Source organism: Cheilinus undulatus, linkage group 11 (genome assembly GCF_018320785.1).
Source record: "Cheilinus undulatus linkage group 11, ASM1832078v1, whole genome shotgun sequence".
NCBI classification, from domain to species: domain Eukaryota; kingdom Metazoa; phylum Chordata; class Actinopteri; order Labriformes; family Labridae; genus Cheilinus; species Cheilinus undulatus.
This window is the reverse complement of record NC_054875.1, coordinates 3400109-3426344: the sequence shown is the minus strand read 5'-3', so window position 1 is coordinate 3426344 and position 26236 is coordinate 3400109. Positions and strand designations below refer to the sequence as shown.

General features: G+C 40.1%; 1 protein-coding gene across 2 annotated transcripts; it reads left to right on the top strand.

Moving 5' to 3' along the window:
* On the top strand, window positions 1–25349 carry slc38a5b (solute carrier family 38 member 5b). 2 transcript variants are annotated; one of them, XM_041799767.1, is made up of 16 exons: window positions 1–168; window positions 12553–12681; window positions 12766–12835; window positions 13263–13378; window positions 15060–15133; window positions 15669–15761; window positions 15892–15973; window positions 16158–16240; window positions 16428–16486; window positions 18684–18800; window positions 19022–19101; window positions 19305–19405; window positions 19493–19617; window positions 21347–21491; window positions 21818–21921; window positions 24534–25349. In XM_041799767.1, the coding sequence occupies exons 2-16, from the start codon at window positions 12617–12619 to the stop codon at window positions 24636–24638; spliced, it is 1419 nt and encodes a 472-aa protein (XP_041655701.1). In that variant the 5' UTR covers window positions 1–168; window positions 12553–12616; the 3' UTR covers window positions 24639–25349. The 2 variants fall into 2 exon arrangements, with proteins under 2 accessions (XP_041655701.1, XP_041655702.1); XM_041799768.1 differs by lacking the exon at window positions 1–168 and adding an exon at window positions 10916–11048.
* Window positions 25350–26236: the final 887 nt, after the last annotated feature.

Below are 26236 nucleotides of genomic sequence, written 5' to 3'. Positions count from 1 at the left end.
CAACATTTGCTCTCCTCTCCCTCCTCTCCTCTCCAAACCTCTCCTTCTGCTCCTCTGCTTGGCTCCAAAAACAGGCCAGCGTTCCGGAACTGCTCCTCTGATCCCAGGACGTCCCGCTCCAAGGTTCCCCCACTGGTTTAAGGACTCGGCCGGCTTTCTTTTCTGCAGGTTAGTGGCTTCTTCTTTCTGCTGCCTGGCTGAGCTGGAGCTTCTGAGCTGCCACGTGGGGTGGACTCAAGGCTGCTCAGGGAAGAGGAACCATGGGAGAGGAGCGCAGGAACAGCTCAGGGACTCTGGTTTTAGGAGGACTAGTTGACTCATTAACATGCACTGTTAACTTCTGCAGATGTTTAAGGACATTTGTTATGAGTAATTAAAGCCAGAATTTTATCAGTCTTCTAGAAAAGTCGCTTTCTAAATGTAAAGAAGGGTGAGCACTGGTTTTTCCTTTATTGTAAGACAATATCAAGAAACTCCAAGTTTAGTCTGCACTCTTATTTGAGAGTTATTGACAATTATGTTCAATTAAAGTGGGCGGATAACAAAATTAAGAGCTGATTGCTGCATGGAATGTTTTTGCAGATGGGTCTTTGTTGAATTTTCTGTCATTTTAAGACATTTTTGTAGTAAGAAGTTGGAAAATGGTGTTGAAATAGCGGCAAAATCCAACCAAACTTAGTTTTTTACTTGCCTTAACTCAAAAGTGATCCTTGTTGAGTTTTGCTGAACACTTTTAGGGATATTTTGAGAATTTCTGACTCTGAATAAGATAAGTTATTATCCTATTTTACCTTCATACTGATAATAATCCTCTGAATTTACAGTAGAACTCTTTGTGCTTTGTGTATGAATATCTTAAATATTGTTGGAAAAAGATGCAGGTAAAATTATACTGCAATACTGGAAAAACCGAGCAAGCAGTTTTTACCTATCTGGTGTTTTTTGCATGTTTTGGGGAAATTTTGAGAATGCATGGCATTGATGTACATGGCTAAATATCATACTTTCTATAATCTTTGTGCAATTTAATTCCTGACATTTAACTCTGGAATTAAAGCCGGAGTCTTTGTGCTTTGTGAATGAGTATTCCAAATATTTTGGAAGTTGGAAAAGGCTTAAAATCATATCAAACTATCCAGTCTTGACTTTGTTGCACTTTTAAGATATTTAAAGCATTTTTAGATAACTTAATCTGCTGTAAATCTGAGTATAAGATGAAAACATACTAGAAAAGCTGACAGTATTGCTTAAGGTCATGTTTGCATCGTCCTGCATAAAGAAATAGAAGAAATCACGCCAAAGCAACAACAAAAAACCAGACAAACTGGTGTTTACCACTGGTACTGGTGCAACCAGGAGCCTGACTGAAATTTGTACCACTTTCTGAGACATTCTGAGCATTTCTGGGACAGTTAAATCAGTTGCAGATTAAATAATGAGATGAAAACATGAAGGAAAAGGTGACAGTGTTACATAAGGCCATATATATCCACACAGTCCATGGTTGGAAAATAGGGCAGGGCCTCAGCCAGGCACACATTGTACGCTGCTGTATGTTCTCCTCTTACCTCACTGAGCAGAGGTCTGACACTGATCATAACACCATCGGCTCTGGGATTTCTAGGAATCTGTTTATGTTAGAGAGTTTCTAAAAGACGCTCCAGACCTCTGCATTTAATGTCTAAAATCACAGTTGTGTTTTCTCTTTAAGAGGGAGTGACGCTGGCTCTCAGCGGCTCTTTGGCCGTGCATGAATGAGATGAATGGATGATGTTGGTCAGGGAAGTTTTGTCTATGCAGAATTACACATGCAGACCGGCCCTTTCTTCCATTCTTTATACTACGCTGCGCTAACAAGCTCCATGCTTGCATGTCAGACCTGCAGTCTAAAAGATTTTTAGTTAAAATAAAATCTGCTGCAAGATCACTGTTTGCTGCATGAACTAAGTCCACTTTTCAATGTATGCCCTTGACTCTCCTAAGTTTTTATTCATTATTTTAATTCTTGCATTGATGGCACTTTTTAAAAGAACAAAGCATCTGTCTCTTTCAGAACTTCTTTAATGGTTTTAATCACCTCTGATTGTCTTTGAATGATCTTTATGTTAATTACAGTCACAATCGACTAAAAAATAAAAATTTAATTTGAAAAAATTAAATATAAATAAAAATATAAATACAAGTAGAAAAATAACAAATCAAAATTTTAAAAATAAATGAAAAAATATAAGACCATTCTGTGGACAGCCAGGAGCTTCTGCAGTATTTTTTGTGGTCTAAATCTTTTTTTGCAATCTCCAGAAAAAGCACCATAGTTTGGCATTATTGTGTGATAATGTTGTCTTACCACTGTTGGTTTACACACTGAGGTCTTATTTAATTGAAATCAGATAATCTCCATGTCTGTCTTTGTTGAGTAAATAAATCTTGAGCAATGAGAGCGCGTGTTTGAGCCCAAAGTCTGGCATGAACAGACGTTTCTGTTTGCAGAGGTAAACGTGTCTTTGGTGGTGAAGTGAAACGCTGGCATGAGTGTTTTTAGTTTTATTGTTTTTGTCCTTATAATGGATGGATGAATGGATAGATGTTAAACACTCTGTCCTCTGGAGGATTTTTTGGTATTTTTGGGTCTAAAGTGAGCGCTGAGTGAACACTAAGGCTCGGTCTGCAGAGAGAGAAGGAGAATGTGTTCTGTCTTTTCTGGTGTTGGTAAACTGTCATGAAGGATGCCCAGAGTCACTGATCAGCAATGGTGGCCCCCCAAAGCTTCCATCGGGCCCCTAGAAGATGATCAAACTCAGAAAACGTGAGGAGGAAAAACTGTCATGTTTTTAGGGGAACTTTATAATCCTGATATTTAATAAACTGACCAAAAATCATAAATATTACACCTGTTTTATTAGAATCAATCTCTATAGTTTTACAGAAATCCACATGTCGGCTATTATTGTTATAACTAATGCATGATAAACACAAACTTATCAGACCTGTCCTGGTTAAATCTGCAGTTTTCTCTGTCAACTTTCCACTTCAGGCGCTTGGAATGTGTAATCCTCCCTGCATGACAATCAAAATAAAGAACGGCTTCCTGCACGCGTTTTATTTTTTGAAGAAGTTCATCCTCTGAGTCTAGGGTGTCTCAATCACAGCAGGGGCCGGATTCTGGATTGAGGTCTAACCTGAGAGCCTAATAGGGTCAACATTAAACCAGAAACTGTCAACCTCATTTTTACCTGTAATAAAATATTTTTAAAAAACAGCAGTGATGATAAATCATTTGGAAATTAAAAAAATAAATGAAAATAAATTTACAGGCTCAAATCTGAGATAAAAATTCCAACGTATAAGTTCAAAAGATCAGAACAAAATATTAAAGATAGAAAAATACTGTTTTTAAAGAGCAAATATATGAGGAGAAAGTTGAAATCATAGGTCTGATAGGTCAAAATATGAGATTAAAAAGCCAAAATTAGGAGTTGAAAAGACAAAATATGGGCTAGAATTCAAAATGATGGCTTAAAAGTTAAACATATGACTTAAATTAAAATCGGGAGTCTAAAAGTTCAAAATATGACTTAAATTTAAAATGGGGTGTCTAAAAGTTAATATATGACACAAAAAGTAAAAATTAATAACTTAAAATGTTAAAATATGAGAAAAAATTAAAATCATGAGTTTTAAGTCAAAACATGGGATTTAAAATCCAAAGAAAGGAGTTGAAAAGGTCAAAATATGAATTAAAATTTAAAATTGATTTTCTAAAGTTCAAAATATGATATAAAAAGTAAAAATTATTAATTTGAAACATCAAAATATGATAAAAAGATAGAAACCATGAGTTTAAAAGTCAAAATATGGGATTAAAAAGCCAAAATTAGGAGTCAAAAATGTCAAAATATGACTTAAATTTAAAATTGATAATCTAAAAGTTCAAAATATGATAGAAAAAGTAAAAATTATTTATTTAAAATGACAAGATTTAAGGAAAAAATTAAAATCATGAGTTTAAAATTCAAAATATGGGATTAAAAAGCCAAAGTAAGGAGTTGAAAAGGTCAGAATATTACATAAAATATAAAATTGGGAATCTAAAAGATAAAAATGTGACATAAAGTCCAAATTATGAGTTGAAAAGATCAAGGTATGAAATGAAAAGTCAAAATTAGAAGTGTGACTCTTAATCTTGAGATGCAAAATTGGAATTGTGAAACAAAAACAGAAATCAATTTCTTTCCCCACATTCTTGACTTTTAATTACATTTTTCTTACACTTTACTTTTCAGATTTTTATGGCTTAACAAGGTTATTTTAAAAATCACGCTGAAGTTTACATTTTTATACTGGAGGAAATCTGCAGACCTCATACTGGTGGACCAGTTAGAATACAAATATGATGTGATCTTGTGGGCCTGATTTAATAGTTCCATGGGCCGGATTTGGCCCCCGGGCCTTGAGTTTGACACCCCTGCTCTAAGTCATCATAAATTAGACAGTAAACAGAAAAATGACAGAAACAGAACATAAATCTCTCCTGGTTTCCTCAAAGTCACTCAGACCAACTGTAGCTTCCTCTGGAGAGGAGCGTTAAACCTGACAGCTCCAGAAAATGAAGTTCCTGATCAGGACTGTGCTTTACTTTAGTCTGCAGGCCCTGTGCAGATCCTGTTGTCCTAGACGCCGGCAGCCAGGATTCTTTTCTCTATCTACAGCCCTAAAGGTGTAAAATACATCTTTAGGTCTTAAAACCACACCTATGAATATGAACTATGACCACAGATGCAGAAAAATAACCTTTAGGAACCTGAGACACTGACGGTTTCTTTCACCGCCCTTGTGTCTTTTTTTGTGCTGTATAAAAACTGTACTGGATAGGACAGGATAGATCGTCTCTCCTCATCCTGTCCTGAATCAAAAGTTGAAAAACTGTCCCACTTGCGTAAATAAATCTTGAGCAATGAAATCACGTGTTTGAGCCCTGAGTCTGGCGTACGTCGATGTTTCTGTTTACAGTCGTAATCGAGTCTCTGGTCTGAAAAACGTTGGCATAAAACTCTGGAAGCTGATTGGTGCTCGGGGTGGGCGGGTGTCCCTTTAAGCAATCAGGCAGATAGTGACAGGTGAGCATGGGGACAGGAAATCTATCAGACTTTGACTGTTTTAGTCTGCAGAATAACCGTTATTAGTCAGCTTACTGCTTCATATTTGGAGTTTGGAGCAGTGGCTCAAGAGGAAGGGCTCCGCTGTTTTCTCTGTGGTTGATAAAAACATTATTTCTTTGATGATGTGGATGTAACTTTTGATTACAGAGCTTGATAGGTGCTTCGGTGTCAAGTAGATACTTGAAGGAATGACCTTTGACCTCCAGAATCTAACCAGTTCATCCTAAAATCCTTGTGTTGGTCTGTGCAAAATTTGTCAAAAATTCATTAATGCAATCGTAAAATATTGTGCTCAGAAGACATGATGTTAGTGACCTTTGATCTCCAAAATCTAATCAGTTCATCCTTAATCAGAAATTACATTGGTGCAAAGTTTGAAGAAGTGTTCTCGAGATAAATGCGCTCGTGCATTTGAAGTATTTCAGGGGTCCAAAGTGGGCTCTTGTTGAAATTATCAGTCTAAAAGTCATGGTAAAGCATGTCTCTCTGACTTCCTTTAATTCACAAATCAATGCGCTATTAAGAAGTGATTCACGTTGTCAGCATGGACTTAAAAATTTGAGTTTTAATGCAAAATAATGGAATTTAAAACATGCAATGAAGCTGTGATGAATCATAATTAAGGGTCAGATTTAGCTCTTCCTAGTGATGAATACATGAATCTTTCTGCAGCCCTGTTAGAAACATTTCTCTGTATGAAACCTTAGTATTTTTGGTTTTGCCCACTCAGCAGCACGCCGCCCCTCTGCACAGCGACAGTATTTACAAATAGACTCCACATGCGGACTACTGTACAGAGAGTCAAAGTCTGAGGAAGCGGCTCGTCGGCCATGTTTGAGCAGGAGGTCATTCTCAGCTGTTATCTCTGAGGTTGGCAGGGAGCCGCGGCGGGCGGACCGAGCTGCTCTCCAGACTCTTATCTGCACCGCCACGTCGCTTTCAGCTCCAGTTTGGGGAGCACTTTGGCACATGTTGGTCCTGCTGGCTAATAGCTTTGTTTGTATTAGGGGGAAAAAGTGATAAAAATCATCTGTTTAAGGCCATTAAGGAGAAGTCAGAGTCTTCAAAAGCCGGGGGCTCTGGTCTTTAATTCAGCTATGATTGTTTTGGAAGGAGTTTGAAGCTGAACATAATACAAACCAGATTTAAAAGGAGCAGGTTCCAGAGGTAGATTTCAATCTGGACTCAGACTTTAGAAATGCTGTCTTAAAACAGAGCTGCATGAACAGAATTTAAAAACAGAAGATGGGAATAACTAATGGGTCTATTTGGTATACCAGAATTGAAAAAATATCCAACAAAGTCAAAATTTTATGACCTGTATGCTTTATCAAACGCAAGACTCAAGCTATAACAGATGCACTGACTGTCTAGCTATGTAGTTTATTTTGTGCAGCTTTAATAATCTCAGAAAACCACCACACTTCTCTAGGAGTTAGTCATCTGTGTTTGAGTCAAGATGCACCATCTCAAACATTTCTAACAGTTTTTAAAGCCAGATTAATGTTGTGTGAAAGGCTGTTGCATAAGGAAGCATGATCTTCTGCAGGAAGCTGCTGTTCTGTTGCTGTATCTCATTGGTTGTTGTTTACTTGTGATGGACCAGGATTATTCTCTGACATTCTCTAACATTCTCTGCAAGTTTAATCACCAGAGCTCTCCCTAGAAAGCAGACACCTCATCCTGAGTTATGCTGTGGCCCTACTAGACATTTCCAGGTCAGGTACACTTCCCCTCAGATGCACACCATTGCCATCTGATGCACGTCCAAACAATCGCCTCCATTATTTTCTAACAACACCCCCCTGGTGGCAGCGTCACTGCCACTGCTCTGTTCCCAGCATGGCTGTCCACGGCAGGTGAAGTCTTCCTAAGAGAAAAGCTGTTTTTATTATCTCGGCTGCCAAGCAGCAGAAGCACTGAAGAAGAAATGCAGTGCCTTCTTTTAACCTGACACGCCAAATGGGAACAGGCAGAGCCTTTGAAAAAGATGAATGTTCTGCCTGTCACATCTTTACGGGCCAATCAGCGCAACAAAACATGTGACATAGCCACAACCGAGAAGTAAACTCCATATAGAACTGCATAATGTAGACATGTCAGTACACGACTTTTGTCATTTTTGAAAAGAAAACAACTCACTGCTGTTCTTTGTTCTCCTTTTAACAAAGAAATGTCGTCAAGTTCTGCTTCAGCAGGATCCACACTAAGCTCTTCTGCCATATTTGCACCAGCCTCTTGTTGCTGCTTGCTTACGTCACGACTCAACCAGGCCCAAAAGTACTGCCCCTCATTGCTGATTGGTCCTGCCATTTTCTAACTGGGCCCAAATGGTTCAGATGGGAGCTTTGCAAGATGGATTTGCCAGTGAGAAACACAGAAACGGGCATATCCATCTGCTTTGCAGGTTTGGCCTTCTTCTGTTGAAGGTGTAGAATAAGTGGGAGGCCTCGGCTGCCAAAGATATATAACAGTGCAAATCATTTTTGACCAACTTGGTCACCTTCAAGCGCCAGATCCAGCAGAGGCTGATGGGGAGTTTGACTTTTGACATGATGCTTCTGGTGCATGCTAGGGGCTGCAGTTAAGGTGACGTGCTGCTGCTCTGGTGTGTTTTGGGCTTTAATTGACCTCCTAATTGACCTGCTTTTATTTTGAAAGAAAACAAGGAACTCTGGGTTGATTAAAGATTATGGCATGAGCTAAAACGTGGAAAAAGGAACCTGTTATGGATGGAAAAGGAAATAAAGGGACCATCTCAGATGACCCCTTACCTGTCTGCTGAGCTGTCTCTGAGTTTCTAAAGTGAAATGAGAAATGAAGTTGCAGTGATGGACTTATTTTACATCACTGTGGCTGCAGGTAGATGCTGATTTAGATTGACAAAAATGTGCTAAAAGTGAGAGTTAAGAATGCAATTCATTACAATTAGAAAAATATAATGCACCAATTATGGATCCCAACTAATCACTATGAATGCACAAATGCTGAAAGCACTAGTTTTTGCATAATTTTGCAATCATGCAGAAATCTGCATGATTGCAAAACTATGCAATCTAATTTTACTGTTGATGTTGTCTGTGTTTATTGTGTTGTTAAACAGTACAGAAATCCTGGTGTTGGGACACAGTAAAGGGCCAGAAAGTCTCTGTTGCCTGGTGTCACTCTGGCCCACTGAGCATGCTCAGTGAGGTCACCCTCTGGCTGTTTGTGCTGACCCCTCACTGACTCCCTGCACACATGAAACACATCAGCTTAATTAATCATAAGACTTGGAAATGTAGCTGGAGCGAATGGCTTCAACTCTGGTAATAAAAGGGTCATTTCAACATTTTAACATTTTACAGCTGCTCCTGTTTCAGCGAATTTGTGAGGGAAAAATATTTCTTTGGCCAGAATTAGCTCACAGCACAAACATGCTCCCCTCGGTTTCAGGGGACTTTTCAGCCAGATTTTCCTGGTTGTTAAACTGTCAACATTTACGCCAGCAGACGACAGCTCAAACACTTGTAACAAAAGATAATCCGTTTATTTAAGAGTAAATCATCCTCATTTCCGAGGCCTGTCTGTGACCACTGATTAAATAAATACGTGTAATCCTGACATCTCTGCGTCAGTCCAAATATTAGCGGATGTTTGAGCCAGTATCGCTGAGTTGTGTTTGACCCCAGGAGTCTGTGGATCAAAGCTGCGGTGTTTGTTGATTGGCTCGTGTGTTGGTACATTCAGACCCAACACAGACACATGGAGGGGAGCGTGTTTCACATGTGTACACTTAGATACTCGTGACGATGGTTAAACAGAGCTGCTGGGCTCTAATTTACATTCTCTGTCTGCTCCCTCGCTGAGGCCCAGTCATCAATCATAGATACTCTAGGGGTCAGAGGAACATGTGATCTTCTGACCCCAGCTCTGACAAACTATGAGATACTACACTGCAAAAAACTCAGGCCTTGGCTGTTGAATTAGTCTAGGATTCACTTTTTTTTAAAGGCATCACCTTTTTTCCTTTTAAGGACCAACAGCTGAGGCAGGAAATTTCTTAATGCTAATTAGCAGAGCTGGCTAAGCAGTCTGCTTACAGGAAATAAGCTTGTCCTCCATGAAAACGCAGCAAACATAGGTTATGTAGCTCTGTTAGCTGTATAAACTATGTAGCTAACGGAGCTAAAGCTAATCTCACAAAGTAGCTACTTCACTGGAAAATCTACTTAGCTACATCAGCTGTGGCTGTGTCTGCCATTTGCTAAAGCTCACATTGCTAAAACTACCATAGCTACATTGTCCATGCAACTATGTCAGTTGTAGCTATGCCTGCTTTTTGCGAAAATCAAACACATCTATGTTAGCTACGTTTGCTATAAAAACTGTAGCTACATCTGCCATTTGCTGAAGCTCACATTGCTAAAACAAGCATAGCTGCATTAGCTGCATAGCTATGAAAGCTCTAGCTACATATGCTGTTTGCTAAAGTTCACATTACAAAAACCAACATATCTACGTTAGCTATGTTTGCTATGTAAGCTGTAGCTACGTCTGCCATTTGCTTAAGCTCACTTTCTAAAGCAAGCATAGCAACGTTATCTACATAGCTATGTAAGTTCTAGCTACATTTGTTGTTTGCTAAAACTCAAATAGCAAACGCTAACATAGCTACATTGATAGCGTAGCTATGTAAGCTGTAGCTACATCTGCCATTCTAATACAGCAAACTTGACTTACGTAGCTTCATTAGCTGCATAAGCTATGTTGATGACATAGCTTAAGCTAAACTCACAAAGCAGCCATGTAGCCATGTTATTTATATAGTGAAAGCTAGAATGTCTACATTATCTATATAGCTATGTTAGCTTTAGCTAGAACTAACATACCTACAATGGTAACATAGCTATGTAAGCTGTAGCTACGTCTGCCATTTGCTTAAGCTCACTTTCTAAAACAAGCATAGCAACGTTATCTACATAGCCTTGTAAGTTGTAGCTACTTCTGCCATTTACTGAAGCTCATGTTGCTTAGGCAAACATAGCTACGTTACCTACTCTATATAGCTATATTCGCTTTACCTACATCTGTCATTCTAATACAGCAAATGTAGCTGATGTAGCTTCATTAGCTGCATAAGCTATGTTGATGACATAGCTTAAGCTAAACTCACAAAGCAGCTATGTAGCCATGTTATTTATGTAGCTAAAGCTAGAATATCTACATTAATTATAAAGCTATGTTAGCTTTAGCTAGAGTTAATATAGCTACATTTGTAACAGCTAAGTAAGCTGTAGGTACGTCTGCCATTCTTATACAGCACATGTGGTTTATGTAGCTACGTAGCTATGTTATTTATGTATTCAAAGCTACAATATCTACATTATCTATGTAGCTATGTTAGCTTTGGCTAGAGCTAACATAGCTACATTAGTAACATAGCTATGTAAGCTGTAGGTACGTCTGCCATTCTAATACAGCAAATGTGGCTTATGTAGCTATGTTATTTATTTATTCAGAGCTACAATATCTACATTATCTATGTAGCTATGTTAGCTTTGGCTAGGGCAAACATAGGCAAACAAAGCTAACAAGGCTAAAGTGAGCCACAGTTTGTGAAACTACACGATCTTATCCCAGATTAGACCTCAGATCTTTTTCTTGATTTTATTTTTTAAATGTTTTTTAGTCTGCAGTGTTTGCAGTGAGGTTGTTTCATGAATGAAACCACTAGACTTTGTTCATTAAAGCCTGACTGTCTTGCTCACAGTTGTTTCCTAGTTTTCCACTATGTTAAGGAGCAGAGAAGACTAAATGGACCACAGAGGTCACTGCTGCCTCAAACACCACTCCCAAGACAAAAACCCAGCTGCAAACGTTGGCAGTCCTGATAAAGACCTGGCTCTGGTTGGTAGGACAGCTTTGAAAATTAAAATAATAATTTCTGTGTAATATCAAACCCATTTTACCTCTGCAGGACATAGCTGCTCTCTGCAACACCTAACAGTGAACTTAGAGTTTTCATGGGGGTGAAAAGGTTTTTGAGACATTTCAAGTATCCTGTGTGGGCAGGATTATTTTAGAAAATAGAGGAGGATAGGGGTGCAGATTAACCTTGCAAAGCAGATGGATACGCCCATTTCCTTGTTTTTCACTGGTGAATCCATCTTGCAAAGCTCCCATCTGAACCTTTTGGGCCCGGTTAGAAAGTGATAGGACCAATCAGCGACGAGGGGCAGTACTTTCAGGCGTGGCAGAGTCGTGACGTAAACAAGCAGCAACAAGAGGCCAGTGCAATTATGGCAGCAGAACTTAAGCATGGATGCTGCTAAAGCGTAAGTTTTATCAGAACTTGACAACAATTCTTAGTTAAAAGAAGAAAAAAGAACAGCAGTGATTTGTTTTCTTTTCAAAAACAACAAAAGTCGAGTACTTGCATGTCCATAGTCGCCACGTTTCAGGTTATTCCCCGTAGCTGCGCATGCTCAGCTCGAAAGCTGCTACGTCACGTGTTTTGTTGCTCTGATTGGCCCGTAGAGATGTGACAGACAGAACGTTCATCCAATCAGACAGTTTTTTTCAAATCCTCATGCCTTTTCTCAAACGTTTCCTATTGAAGCTTTCCCAGATGGATGTGTGAAACAAATTCATCTGGCGTGTCAGGTTAGGTGCAGGTGGCGTCCCGTGTATGCTGCAGTTTTAAGCTCCTTTGCCTCATCCCTGATCCCTCATCCTTATTTATGACTCCATCCACTGTCCACTCCAAATACGGACGTTAAAAGCCCAAAATAGAGACAAAATATGGTTTTCAAAAATACCCTCCCATGTGTGGAATCAGGTTTTTTCTGCATGTGTAAAATAAGATTGTAAATTTCCCGGAAGCACAGCAGCTGTTTGACTGTACATATATTGTTAGTCAATGTATGAACCACGTTCCCTGGGTGTGAGGATGTCTACGATTTCAAGCAATGCTAAATATATGATCTTTATTTCTGTACATTAGTTTAACTTTGCAAACTATCTGCAGGCGCTGTGGTCATGCTGCAGAACCACAGCTGAAAATACACTCCAGCAGTCACCAACCAGTCATTTATCCTGGAGACTTTCACTGTAAAGGCTTCAGAACTGCCCGGGAATATAAATCATGTGTCGAGCTGAGGGAGTTTGACTCACTAATGTTGGTGGTGGTTTAAAGATGTTGGTGGTTTTCTTCTGGACAGGAAGCAGAAACTTTAGGAATCAGACACATGGATGAGCAGGATGCAGAGTAATAAAAAGTCTTTAAGTTAAAGAGGGCCATCCAAAGTAGCACACAGGGAAAGGAAAACATCCAAACATAACTATACTTTGCTGGAAAGCCATGCAAACTCCTGGATGAACAAAATAATCATTAATGCATTTTCTTTTTCAGATTTCATGTCCTGAACCTTAACATCTATCCAAGGAAATAAGTCGTCATCTGAGCCGGTGCTAGCATGGAGCTGCAGAAGTTATCAAATGGAAACCACCACATTGACGTTGAAGTGACTCTGGATGGAGGGTAGGGGTTTTATTTCTTTATTTTAAATGTAAGGTTCAGTTTAAAGCTCAAGGAGTGCAGTGACTTTTATTGATGTTATCACAGGGTTGCACCTGAGGAGGAAAAGTTCCTGCAGCACAAGAGTGATGGAGCGAAGACAGCTCAGTTCACAGACGTGAGTGTGACAGAGACAGAAGTTCATGCTTTTTGTGTTCTTGTGTCCAAATGGTATAGTCCAGCACTGTGAAATAATAGAATTAAATCCGTTAAAATCCATAGATATTTGTAAAAATGATGCACCATTTGTTGCCTGGCTAGCCAGTTAAGGGGGCCCGTGTGTAATAGTGTTTCCTGGGCCCCAAAATTCCTGGCTATGCCCCTGTTCATGGTTCGCTCACTCTGATTGGCTGTTGCAGGTCAGTCTGAAATCATAAATATCAAACGTTTGTTTGAATTGGGCCTGATAGCTGTGATTTTTCTCAGAAAGTACTAATACACAGCAGTCTTGTATTGGAGTTTTGCATGAATTTATGACACTACAGCTGAAATAAAAATGTTTTTATGGCTTTAAAGTTCATTTTCCAGTCTTGTCTGTTCTCCAGTTTGAGGGTAAAACCTCTTTTGGGATGTCCGTCTTCAACCTGAGTAACGCCATCATGGGCAGCGGCATCCTGGGTCTGTCGTACGCCATGTCAAACACTGGGATCGTCCTCTTCCTGTGAGTACTACAAATACACGCACACTGCAGTACACAGAGTCCGGCTGATCGTAACAAATACGCCTACAAACACAGACCGTGTGCCTCAGTTCTCTGAAAACGATGGTAGACAAACACAAGAGGAGACAAGGGGCAGCTTACACAACTCAGGATAACGTTATGTCAGCGTTATGACAAGAAGTTTACAGAGACAAAAAAGGGTGGGCATAATGAGAGGGAAGAGACGTAGAAGTAGAAGTATAAAATATAATAACGCCAACAATCTGGGTAATATGAATGAGCATGCAGAGTATCAAAAACTATTTTAATCTTAGATTTATGAGCCATAGTCTCCAATTAAACCACTGTTTGTCACTCAGTTCCCACCCTGAATGAAATATTACGGTTGTGTGACGTTGGTAATCATGGGGAAAAAGCAAATAAGGAAAGGTGAAACAAACAGCTGTCTTCTGAGTTAAAGTCAAGTGTTTTATTGATCGATCTATACCAGCCAAAAACAATGACTTTGTCAGGACAGCTCAGTTTTCCTGCTGTAGTTTGAGATGATCTGCTACCGTCAGTAGACTTTATAGCCCCGCCCCTCTCTTCCTCTGCTACATAACGATCCTAAAATCTGACTTAAACGCCCCATATACCCCAGTCTTGTTCTAGAACTCCCACATGGTCATTAAACGCCTCAGTTTCTGATTCTTGGACAGTGAAAGTTCAGTGGTGGGTCAAAACAAAGGATGAGGGCATATCCTGAGGGTCAAATGTTAGCAGGAAGGATTAACCATGAGGCCAAATGACCTTTGACCTCCAAAATCCAGTGAGTGAGAGTGAACATGTTTGCAAAAGAAAGGGAAGTCCTTGGATTGATTCTGGAGATATTTCAATCACAATAAAGTGATGCAAATAAGCCCTATGACCTTGAACTCCGACCTCCAAACTGTTATTAGTTTATTCTTGGGTCAGGACAACAATAAGTGCAAAGTTTGAGGAATATCTGAAATCATTGTGAAGATATTTTATTGTTACAAGAAGGGTTTAAAAAAGCAACTGACTAAAATGGAGCCTAATGACCCGGACCTATGACCTACGACCTCCAAAATGTTATTCGTTTATTCTTGAGTCAGAGCAACTATTAGTGCAAAGTTTGAAAAATATCGCTGAAAGCGTTCTGGAGATATTTTGATTTTAAAATGCAGCTGAATGACTTTGACCTATGACCTATGACCTCCAAACCCTAAGGGGTTCACCTTTGGGTTATGAAAAAAATTCGTGCAGCACTCAATGAATGAGCTTTTTGCAACTAATAAGGTGAAATGGCAACATTTCAGTCACATGACTGGGTATAAAAGGAGCATTTAGAGAGGCAGAGTCTCTCAGAAGTAAGGATGGGCAGGTGAAAAGTAGAGAGAGGTTTTAGAGCAACATATGCTCCCATCCAGACAACGTCTCTTTCAGGGAAGGCTTGACTGTTTCATTGAGACCATGCTAAACCACATACCACATCCATCACAACGGCATGGCTTCACAGGAGAAGAGTCCAGGTGCTGATCTGGTCTGTCTGGGGCTAGCTTTATTCGTTTTAAAGAGTTATATTTGTGTCTATGCCATCTTATCGCAGACCTCGTTTGTTTGGAGAAATCATTTCTAGAAAATAGAACCGATCATTCTTTCTTTTACAACGACATTTTAGGATCCTGCTGATGTGTATCGCCTGTTTGTCCTGTTACTCCATCCATCTGCTGCTGACCAGCGCAGGAGTTGTGGGTAAGGCAGATTTAAAAAATCCTGCAGTAGTAGTATGCATTGTCTCCTCCCTTAACCTTTGGCATTATGAAGTATTTGGCATTTTGTGATTTTTATTAGTTTGAAAAGCATTTGAAGCAGCACTTTGTTTTGTTTTGCGTCATATAGTATCATACATTGGTATGTAGGGTATCATCTATGGCAGTGGTTCTCAAATGGTGTGGCAGGGCACACTACTGTGCTTAAGGCAAGTCTAGGTGTGCTGTGGGAATTTGTACCATACATTATTACAACTTCATGGCAAGTACTGTAACAGGGCCTGCCCACAGATCTGGACCCTTGAAACTATTTTGTATCAATCTAAATATGGTGTGCCTTGGCCTAACCTTAGGTGTGCCTTAGGTGAAAAAGTTTGAAAACCACTGATCTATGGGATCATATCTTAGTATTTCGTATTCTATCATATTGTATCTTCTCCTATCCCATCTTGTTAAAGGTTAATAAACCCCAACAGTCTCTTTGCAAACATATATCTCCCCGTCTTCTCTCTCTGCAGGTATTCGTGCGTACGAGCAGCTCGGTCTGAGAGCTTTCGGTCATCCTGGAAAGATTCTGGCAGCCGTCATCATCACGCTTCACAACATTGGAGGTAAGACTGCGACACTCAGGCGTCGTATTTGAAATGTTCATGTCAGTTAGTGGGGTGGTGAGGGAACGTGAGCAGAAGTAGACTAATAATCACTTTTTCTTCAGGCTGTCTCTGCTTTTCTCTCCTGCAGCCATGTCCAGCTACCTGTTCATCGTCAAATCTGAGCTACCGCTGGTTATACAAGCTTTTCTCGGCCAGACGTCCACCTCTGAGTGAGTTCTGATGACTTTAAATCTATTCAAATGTATAGATTTTATCATCTGGTTGTTATTACATACTATCATCAGCATACAGTCGAAGTCTGCTGAAATCCAGAACTTTCTAAGAAGCTTCCTCTGCCCACACATCCTGGAGAGATCTGTTAATAGGGAAGTATAATGTGTTTCCTCCCTGCAGTGACTGGTTCATGAATGGAAACTACCTCATCATCATCGTCACGCTGGGCATCATCCTCCCTCTGACCCTGATGAAACACCTTGGTATGTCATCCCCTCACCTTCAGCGTACTCAGTGATTCTGCAGAGACACGTCTGCCCATGTCTGTCCTCTTAATGCAAGATGTAAAAAATGTAATTAAGCTTCCAAAAAGCCATGCACAGCAGAGGACGGGTTCTGCTGTCAAATATAAAAGACTTCATTGACATAGTGTTGGTTTGTTTTCTGCAGGATATCTTGGATATACGAGCGGCTTCTCTCTCTCCTGTATGGTCTTCTTCCTCTCTTCGGTGAGTCATCACAGTGTGAATGCTTTAGCTTTAAAGCACAGATGATGCTGCAGAGATTTTTTTAATAAGCTATTTTTATGAGCTATGTTATTGCAGCAGCAATCGCCCCCTTGGTGCTCTGCTCTCTCAGATGTGTCTATGATAAAGTACCCGCTAGATTCTACTCTAAATAGACAGGAAGTGCTCCCTAGTATGCCCTTTAGGGAAGACAGGATTTGGTAAAGTTCTCTCTAAGGTGACCTTTAAGTTCACAAAATTTGACAAAATGTCCTCTTCAGTGTCCTCTATGGTGTCCTAAATGGACAGGATTAAACTAAATTTGACAAATTGTGCTCTTCTGTTTCATGTGCATTAAATGTGCATTAAATTTGACAAAATGTATTTTTGATGTCCTCTGAAGTGGACGAAATTCTACAAAAGGACCTCATTGGTGCACCTAATGGACAGCATTCGAACAAATTTGCCAAAGTGATTTCTTTGGTGCCCTACAGGAGGACAAAAAATAGCAAAGTTCTCTCTAAGGTGCTCTTCATGTGGACAGATTTGACATTTTCCTCTTTGCTGTCCTATATGTGGACAAAATTTGGCTAAATGCCCCTTAATGAGGACAGAATTTGCAAAGTTTTCACTAAGGTGCCTTACAAGTGCATTTAATTTGACAATATTTATTTCTGATGCCCCCTTAATGGGACAAAATCTCAACATCTTTGGTGCCCCTAGTGGACAGCATTTGATCAAATTTGCCAAAGTGCCCTCTTTGGTGCCCAAAACAAGAAAATTTTTTTGGCAAGGTTTCTCTCAAGTGCCCGTCAATCAGACAGATTTGGCATTGTTCTCTTTTCTGTCCTGTTAGTGGAAAAAACTTAACAAGGAGCCCCTTTCAGAGCTCTTTAAGAGGACGAAATCTGCAAAGTTCTCTCTGAAGTTCACACAAGTGGATAAATTTGACATTCGCCTCTTTGCTGTTCCTATCAGTGAACGACATGTGAAAAATGTTGTCCTTGCTGTACTATGAGTGGACAAAATTTGACAAAATGTCTTTTTTTTTCTGTCCTCTCAAGTGGAAAAAATTTGACGATAGAACCTCTATGGTGCCTCTAGTGGACAGGATTAGACCAAATTTGCCACAGTGCCCTCTTTAGTGCCCTACAGGAGGATGAAAAATTGGCCAAGTTCTCCCTAAGGTGCTCTTCAAGTGGGCAAATATGACAATGTCCTATTTGCTGTACTATATGTGGACAAAATTTGACTGAATGTCCTTTGATAAGGACAGAATTTGCACATTTCTCACTAAGATGCCTTACAAGTGCACCAAATTTGGCAGTAGCTATTTTTGATGTCCCCTTAGTAGGATTAAATTTGATGAGAGAAGCCCCACGGTGTTCCTAGTGGACAGCATTAGAAAAAAATTGCCTTCTTTAGTGCCCTACCAGAGGATGAAACACTGTCAAACTTTTCTCTAAAGTGCTCTTCACTCGGACAATTTTGACATTCTCCTCTTTGCTGTCCTGTTAGTGGACAATATGTGAAAAATTTCTTCTTTGCTGTATTATAAGTGCATTCAATTTGACAAAATGTCTTTTGTATGTCCTCTCAATCGGACAAAATTAGACGAGAGAACCTCTATGGTGCCCCTAGCAGACAGAATTCGACTAAATTTGCCAAAGTGCCCTCTTTGGTGCCCTAAAAGAGGAAGAAGAAATGGCCAAGTTCTCTCTGAAGTTCATTCAAGTGGGCAAATTTGGCATTGTTCTCCTTTCTGTCCTGTTAGTTAAAAAACTTGATGAAGAACCCTTTTCAGTTCCCTTTAAGGAGGACAACATTTGTAAAGTTCTCTCTAAAGTGCTCTTCAAGTGGACAGAACTCAACAAAATTTGACAAAATATCCCCTTTTTTGTACTCTTAACTGTATAGATGTGACTAATGTTCCTTTAGGGTGCACTAAATATTTTGATAGTTCTTATCTACACATCTGGTTTATTATACTGTAGTTATGCAGCAGGCATAGCCGTAATAAAAAAAGGCATAATAATTTCAGACTATTTCACTGTAAATGTGTGTGCAGTGGTGCCCCTCTGCATACAGCAGGTTCCTTTAGTTCCTTTAGATCCTTGAGTCAGAGTAGGGATGAGTGAAAAGATTTTATTTTTATTTCTCTTTGCAGATGTACTTATTTAGCTCTTCTCTGTCCAATCAGGTCATCTACAAAAGATTCAACATCCCCTGTCCTCTGGAGGTTTTTGTGAATGCATCCATGGACGCCACGGCCCCAGAAGACATGTGCACGGCCAGATTCTTCACCGTCAACCAAGAGGTCAGAGAGGCAGAACTCTGTGAACTCGGGTTACACACAGACACAGAACTGTCCATTCAGGCTGCTCATGTATGGCGATGGGTGCTCGGAGGAGCCGGTGTGCTCGGCACGTGTGCGGCCGGGAACTATTTGTGGTTGCATCGTGTTTCACGGCGCGGTGTAGAGTTCACGTTCTTACTGGAAAACCACCAAGTGATGTTTCTGTCTCCCCTGACTTGCAGACGGCGTACACCATCCCCATCCTGGCATTTGCCTTTGTCTGTCACCCTGAGGTGCTTCCCATCTACACGGAGCTGAGCAAGTAAGAGTCACCTGATACGACATTCTTCACATACAGTCCTCCACAGTCACTTCCTGCGGAGCTATGGCATACTAGAGGGATCACCTTCCCCTCTTTTTTTCTCTTGATTTTAGGAGGTCACAAATCTAGAAGTTTAAACACTGACTCTTTTACTAGCCAAATCTGATATGCAGATGTAAACGTCTGACACTGTTTCTCTTCAGCCCAACGAAGAGGAGAATGCAGAATATCGGGAATGTCTCCATCCTGGGAATGTTCGTCATGTACTTCCTCACCGCTGTATTTGGATATCTGACCTTCTACAGTGAGGAACCATCTCTTTAAATCATCTTCAGTCATATTCCAGTAGTAGAGGTGATATCTCACAGGTTTCTGCTTCTGTGTTATGAAGGCAACACCGAGGCCGAGCTCCTCCACACCTACAGTAAGGTCGACCCTCTGGACACCCTCATCCTCTGTGTTCGTCTGGCCGTCCTGGTGGCTGTGACTCTGACTGTCCCTGTGGTCCTGTTTCCTGTAAGAACACTATATTCTTAATTTATAAAAATCAAACTTCACTAAAACTACCACGTGGTGGTTACAAGCCTCCAAGAGGCGTGCAATACCTGGACAGGTAAGGCATGTTTGGGCCAAAAATTGAGGACGGAGTAAGGCGAGTGGCAAGTAAGCTACCTGAGGGGACCAGTATGATTGACACAATCCCAGTTGTGCTCTGGATGTCCTTGCACATTACCAGAAGCATGGGAAAATAATTTGTTGAAAAAAATTAAGGGTGGAGTGAGGGGTGGATGTGGCAAGAAAGCATGGCCTAGGGCAGTGTTTCCCAACCATTTTTCCTTGGTAGCTTCTTTGTGAGCAGTGAGTTTCCACGGGCCCCTGGTCTACAGTGGAGGTGATCTCTACTCTGAAATATAATTACACTTAACAGCTTTTAAGAACAGTTCTTCAGATAGTTAAATGTGTCAAATATAGTTAGAAAGTTAAAATAGTTTTATGTGGCAAAAACAGGTTAACAGAAGCAAAAATAGGCAGAAAGTGGCAAAAATGTATTTAAAGTGGGAGAGAATGTGGTGGAGTTACCAAATTCTGCAGAAATTGATTAAAAAAAATTGAGAGTGGTAAAACATGATGAAATATGATTAGGGAGTGGCATAAAGTTGCTTAAAGAGGCAAAAAATAGGTTAAAAAGTGCACAAAATAATGACAAGCTAATAAATAGAAGTGCCAAAAAGAGGCAAAAACTGTCTAAAAGACGCAAAAATGGGCAGAAAGAGTCGTGGAATATGATTAAAAAAATGAACAAAGGGGGTAACAAAACAAGCAGTGAAAAAGTGGTGAAAACCGGTTAAAAGTGACCAAAAATGTTTTTAAAAAATGATTAAAAGTTGCAAAACATGCATTAAAAGTGGCAAAAACTTGATGAAATGATTAAAAAGTGGCAAAAAGTTGTTATTGCTAATGCGTTCCATTGCAGAGGATGCAATATTTCATTTATCTGAAATGTGAGAAAAAACAGTTACATACTTTTGCACCAGCAGCTGAGATATTCTACTCTGTGCATCATGCAATCATTCAAGTGTCTGATTTCTAGAACAGTTTACAAAAAACTGCTGCTTTCCTTATTTCTATAGATGTTATTTATCTAAGGTTATTAAATAAGATATCATCAGTGGTTTTGCATTCATATGGGGTTGGTGTGTTGAGGTTTTAGACTGATTTCAGTCGTGCCTTGGAGAGGCATCTGGCTGCAGACCTCGAGCAAACCTCTACGCTGGGGCAGACCTCTGCGCTGGGGCATGACATACATTTCCCGAGCCCGCGGACCTCTATGCTGGGGTGATGACGTATATCACCTGCGATATTTTCTGCTCTATCCGCTTGTCCACTGGCTTACCCTAAATTTAACCACTCGGATTTTAATACCTACACTGAACCACTCAAGCTTTAATAGCATAGGGGTCGGGGTCTGCTACTACATGGCCCAGTGTAAGGGTTGGGGTCTGCTGCTGCACACCCCAGCGTAGAGGTTTTGTCAAGGTCTGCAGCCAGACCCTCTTGTCCTTGCGTGCAGTGAGTTTCCACGGGCCCCTGGTCATTCAGTGGAGGTGATCTCAACTCTGAAATATAATTACACTTACCAGCTTTAAAGAACAGTTCTACAGTGTTTTATCTTCAGTGATTGTTTTATGTTAAAGAACTGACCTGTGATGTTAAATCAGCATATGCCCGGCTGTGTTTCCGTCAGATCCGTCGTGCCCTCCTCCAGCTGCTGTTCCCAGGAAAACCCTTCCACTGGGTCCGTCACATTATCATCGCCGTGTGTCTGCTGTTCGCCGTCAACCTGCTGGTCATCCTCGTCCCCAACATCAGAGACATCTTTGGCATTACTGGTGAGATATTAGAATAAAACCAGCATAGAAATAAGAGGTCATTTAGGGCTAACAAAGGCCCCCTTAAATCTGATTGGCCACTCTCAGACGGTCCATTTAAATGGAAATCAATAACAAGGGCAGTTTTTGTTTAAATTGGCTTACTCAGTTACTAATCACAACATAAATAAAGTTTTACCTTCTTTAACACTCAGATTTATCAAAGTCAAAGGTGTCTTGTCAGCCTTATGTTTTTTAATCTGTGGCCCTCAGTGAAAAAAAAAAAGTTTGGACAGCCCTGATTATATGAAAGCGTCACAGTGAAGTGAGCTATTTTGCCTTTCCAGGGGCGACCACTGCTCCCAGTCTGATCTTCATCCTCCCTGGACTGTTTTACATCCGGATCATCCCCACTGACCAGGAACCCATGAAGTCCAGACCAAAAATCCAGGTGGGTTCATTTCTCTCCCTGTCTGAAGACACCAGTCAAAGGCTCGCCACACATCAGATGGTTTTAGGCCAGTTTGTGGCCCAGTCCGCCTCCTTCAGTAGTAATGTGGTCCTCCTTGATCCTGAACTGGGACTATTAAACATGTTTGATTTTCACAGTTCCAGATCTGCCTCTGGGACAACTAAAGCAGTGGTTTAGTGGTGCTCACAGACGCCGGTAAAGGTTCTTAACAGAAGCACGCAGAACCTCTAGTGTTTTTATTACCTTGAACACTTTGCATAGCTGTGAACGGCTCTAAACCTGGCCGTTTTGTTAGCGTTCTTGCTCCCTTTAAAGCGTGGACAAGCAGTGTCACACAGCGCTTGTGTTTGATCCGTTTCCACAAAGTGGTCCGGTTTGGTTCAGGACAGTTTTGCTTTGGTTTAGCTCATTAAACTCTGATCGTACCCGTGTTTCCTTAGCTGATGTTATCCAGTCTAGCTCACTGTGACAGGAAATCCTTCTCTTTAGAGATCCAGATCATGTGGCTCAGCCTAGTAGAGCTGGTTTCTCTTCATTCAGTTCCACTTTGGCTTTTTAAATCTGGGTTAAGAAACAACAAAGAATGGAGGAAAGGAAACGTAAAACGAGAGCTAGCTGCCATAGGTCAGGGGTTCCCCCAAAATAACGGTGTCATAGATCGCCCCCACCTTCCATTGAGGGGGATAAAGTGCATGACTTTAGACAAGCATCATGTACAAAACTTACATGTTAGGCAGATTTATAACTTTTACTTACATTTAAGCTCTTCTGCCCTCAGCTAAATGTGTCTATTTAGCCTATGCAGCGAGCTAAACACTCATGGCTTCAGTAAGCACTCAGGAAGTGTGTTCATGTCTTCAGAGCTTTTACTTTTGTACCACATCTTATTTTGTAAAACTGTAATACAGAAAAACAATACAGAGCATTAAGTCTCTACACAAATGCATAAAATAAACATCTAAAATATCTTCCATGTAAACAGTAAATCCAAAATCTTAATATAAACAATAGGTAGACACAGCATGTGTATAAAGTAAAAGGCAAAAGCTGTATGCTAACATATTCCAGGCTAGCTATTTCAACAATAAGCTAACAGCTAGCTTCCATCACTAAAGAACTAAAATGCATTCATAAACACAAAGAAAGCATTTACTATGATTAATAAAGCTCTAATGTGCATAAACATTCAGCAAAACTTACAGATTATACCTCTTCAAGTGCATGAGAAGCAGGGATCTACAGAAACACGGACGACCACTCCACGAGCTCGTAGAAAATGACTAGTTTTCCTAAATAAGCTGCTGCTTACCACATACAGCCAGCAGAGGGCAGTGTTTACTACAAACCAGTCTGAAATCACTCTTTCTGTTAAAGGAGCATTCTGTCAATCCTAAACAACAAATTATCAACTGCTCTATAACGGAAAAGGCAAAATACAATTAGTTACTTATATGAGGCACAGAATATAAGCACAAATATCACTTGACAACTACATTTTTATTCTAAATTGGACTCATTTTTAAAAATATTTCTTTACAATAAAATAAAATTAATGATTTTATACCATGTCAATTTCTCTTTCTTTATTGGAAAGCATCCTGCGACCCCTCATCACTGTCTCGCAACCCCTCTTGGGGTCCCAGCCCCCACTTTGGGAACCACTGCCATAGGTCATATGAAAGAGCCGTTTTGCAGAACAAGCTTGTTCGTGAACGGCTCATCGTTTCTCGGCCGCTCACCTCACAAGGTTTATTTGGTTGATAGTACATCACTGTTTAAATTAAAAGCATATTTGTGACAAAATCTGGATTTTTTATGTTAAAGGGGCTCTGCTAGCCTCTTAGCTCAGTACTAGACTCCCCAAGACTCTGGTCTTCCTTTATCTGAGTACATGATACCAGACTCCAGAGGCAGGCAGGGCTGAGTAATGTGTGATACTGATCACTTCCACAGCAGGTAAATCTGTGAATCTGTGGTTAAAAAAAAAAAGATTTTGGTAAAGTTTAGGTGTTGTACTCCATGTATGTAATGTTCTGATGATGATCGCAGCACACAGGTTCATTCTGAGCTTTTAAGTACTAACTACAAATGTTCCTCCATTCCCATTCATTTCTAATGGCTGTTCCCACTTCCTGACCCTCTGTATTCTGTATTTAGACAACAAAATAAGAGGATACCCTGGACTAGATTAATGCTCAGTTATCCCAAATTCCTCTTACCTTGACCCAGAAGGAATTTAGGATTTCAATGATATATTTATATTTTTTTTACACAAAAATATGGGGACACATTATCGGACAGCCTGCTGACAACGCCAACCGTCATTCATGCTTGTTTTTCCTCTTAGTTACATCAGATCTCGTGAGTTTCTGAGATCTTGTGTCTGTGGAACCTCCACTATGAAAACTTAACAGCAGGTGTGCAGCAGGTGTGAGGTCGCACAGTCTGGTGGAAACGTCTAGGTTGGGCGTTCAGAAGGTTATAATGTTAAAAACAGATGAAACTGTCTATATGTCGTTTTTAAAACAAGCTAAGATATGAAAATGGTCAGATAAAGTTTTATTCTACATTGTCCCTTTTCTGTGTCCCAGGCTGCGTGCTTCACAGCTCTGGGTTTCATCTTCATGACCATGAGTCTGACCTTCATCGGGCTCGATTGGACGAGCGGAGAAAAGCGAAGTCTGGGCGGTCATTAAATCCCAACACCCCAACCTCTACAGCGCGAGCAGCCCCCCGCTGCACCCCTCGCCCTCCAGTCCTCTGGACAGGAACCAAGACTCAACCTACTGCTGGACGGCTCCCAGCTTCGGTGGGACTGTTTTTATTGATCATGAAGACAATCCATCCCTCTGAAGTGATGACAGGAGCCCACCCAGGTTGATAGAAACCATCCATCAGCATATATATCACAGGTGGGGTTCCTTTGTTTTACTCCAAGAGCCGACCAACACGTCGGCCACTGACGCCCCAAAATCACTTCAAGCTTTTAGCCTTTCCAAAGGCGTAATGTGGTGTTTAATAAGAGCAATGATAGAAACCAATTGGACAAATGTTGGATTGAAAAAGGTTAATTAACAGCAGCGTTTATGGAGAAAAGTTCTTATGGATGTGCTTTAAATAGTTTTTATTTAAAATGGATTCCATCATGGTGTGTAAAAATCAGATCCAATCATTTGATTGTAAAGCTGAGCAGTGTGAGATAACTGAGCAGAAAATGGTTTTAATTCTTCTGTTTTATGGTTTTTGTAAATCTGATGAGCAGCGTTTGCCAAAGAATAAATGACGGCTTCATCAGCCAGTCTACAGGAAGTTTACACGACTGTGAACCAGATAATTTGGTTTAATTCATCTGTGAATTTATTCTGGACTGTATATGTGGATATTGTTTAATAAAAATTCACAAAGGATCAAACCTGCAGGTGTCGTTTATCAGGGTTCTCTTAAAAGCAGAAAAATACGAGGAGTCAGCCTCCAAGGGTGCAAAAGGTAAGATTTTCTAACACATCAACACAAAACATGGCAACAGAAGAGTTCATGAAAATGCCAACTTCATTAGTTACTGAAAAATGGACCCCAGTGCAGTTTTTTAACCCTTAGACCTAACAGCTATTTTTTTCACCATCGTGTCTCGTCTGGACTTTTGTCTTAAAAAGCTAATAAAACATCAACCCTGTGGTGCACAGTCAAGCTCTATACATCCTTGTTTTTCAGGACAGCCAGGGCTTTGATAATATATCTACCACATTAATGTAGTTTGAATTTTAAAGAAAAATTATAATACTCTAAAGACAAAAGAAAAAACAAATCAGAATTTGAAACTCACAGATTCTTATTTATAACACACAGTAAACAATGGTAACTAAGCCTTTTCTTTGTACAGACTTCTTCTCCTATCTCTGACAGAATGAAGATTATGTGGTTTTCAAAATATCTACATACATACAAAGAAAAGTCCATGTCCTTATTTGCAGTTAGATTCATTTGTGCCATTCCTCTAAGCAGAAGAGGTCGGCTTCAACTCCCACAATGCATTGCATGTTAACAAACATGGCGCTGCCCACCAAAGAAAGCCAAAGTACATGATTGAAAATGGATTAAAAATTGATAAAATTATTACCAAGGAGGTTATGTGATCAGGTGGGTTTGTTCATTTGTTAGTTTGTTAGCAACATAACTCAAAAAGTCAAAGATGAATTTTAATGAAATTTTCAGGAAATGTCAGAAATGGCATAAGGAAGAACTGATTAGATTTTGATAGTGATCTGGATCACTGTCTGGATCCAGGAATTTTTTT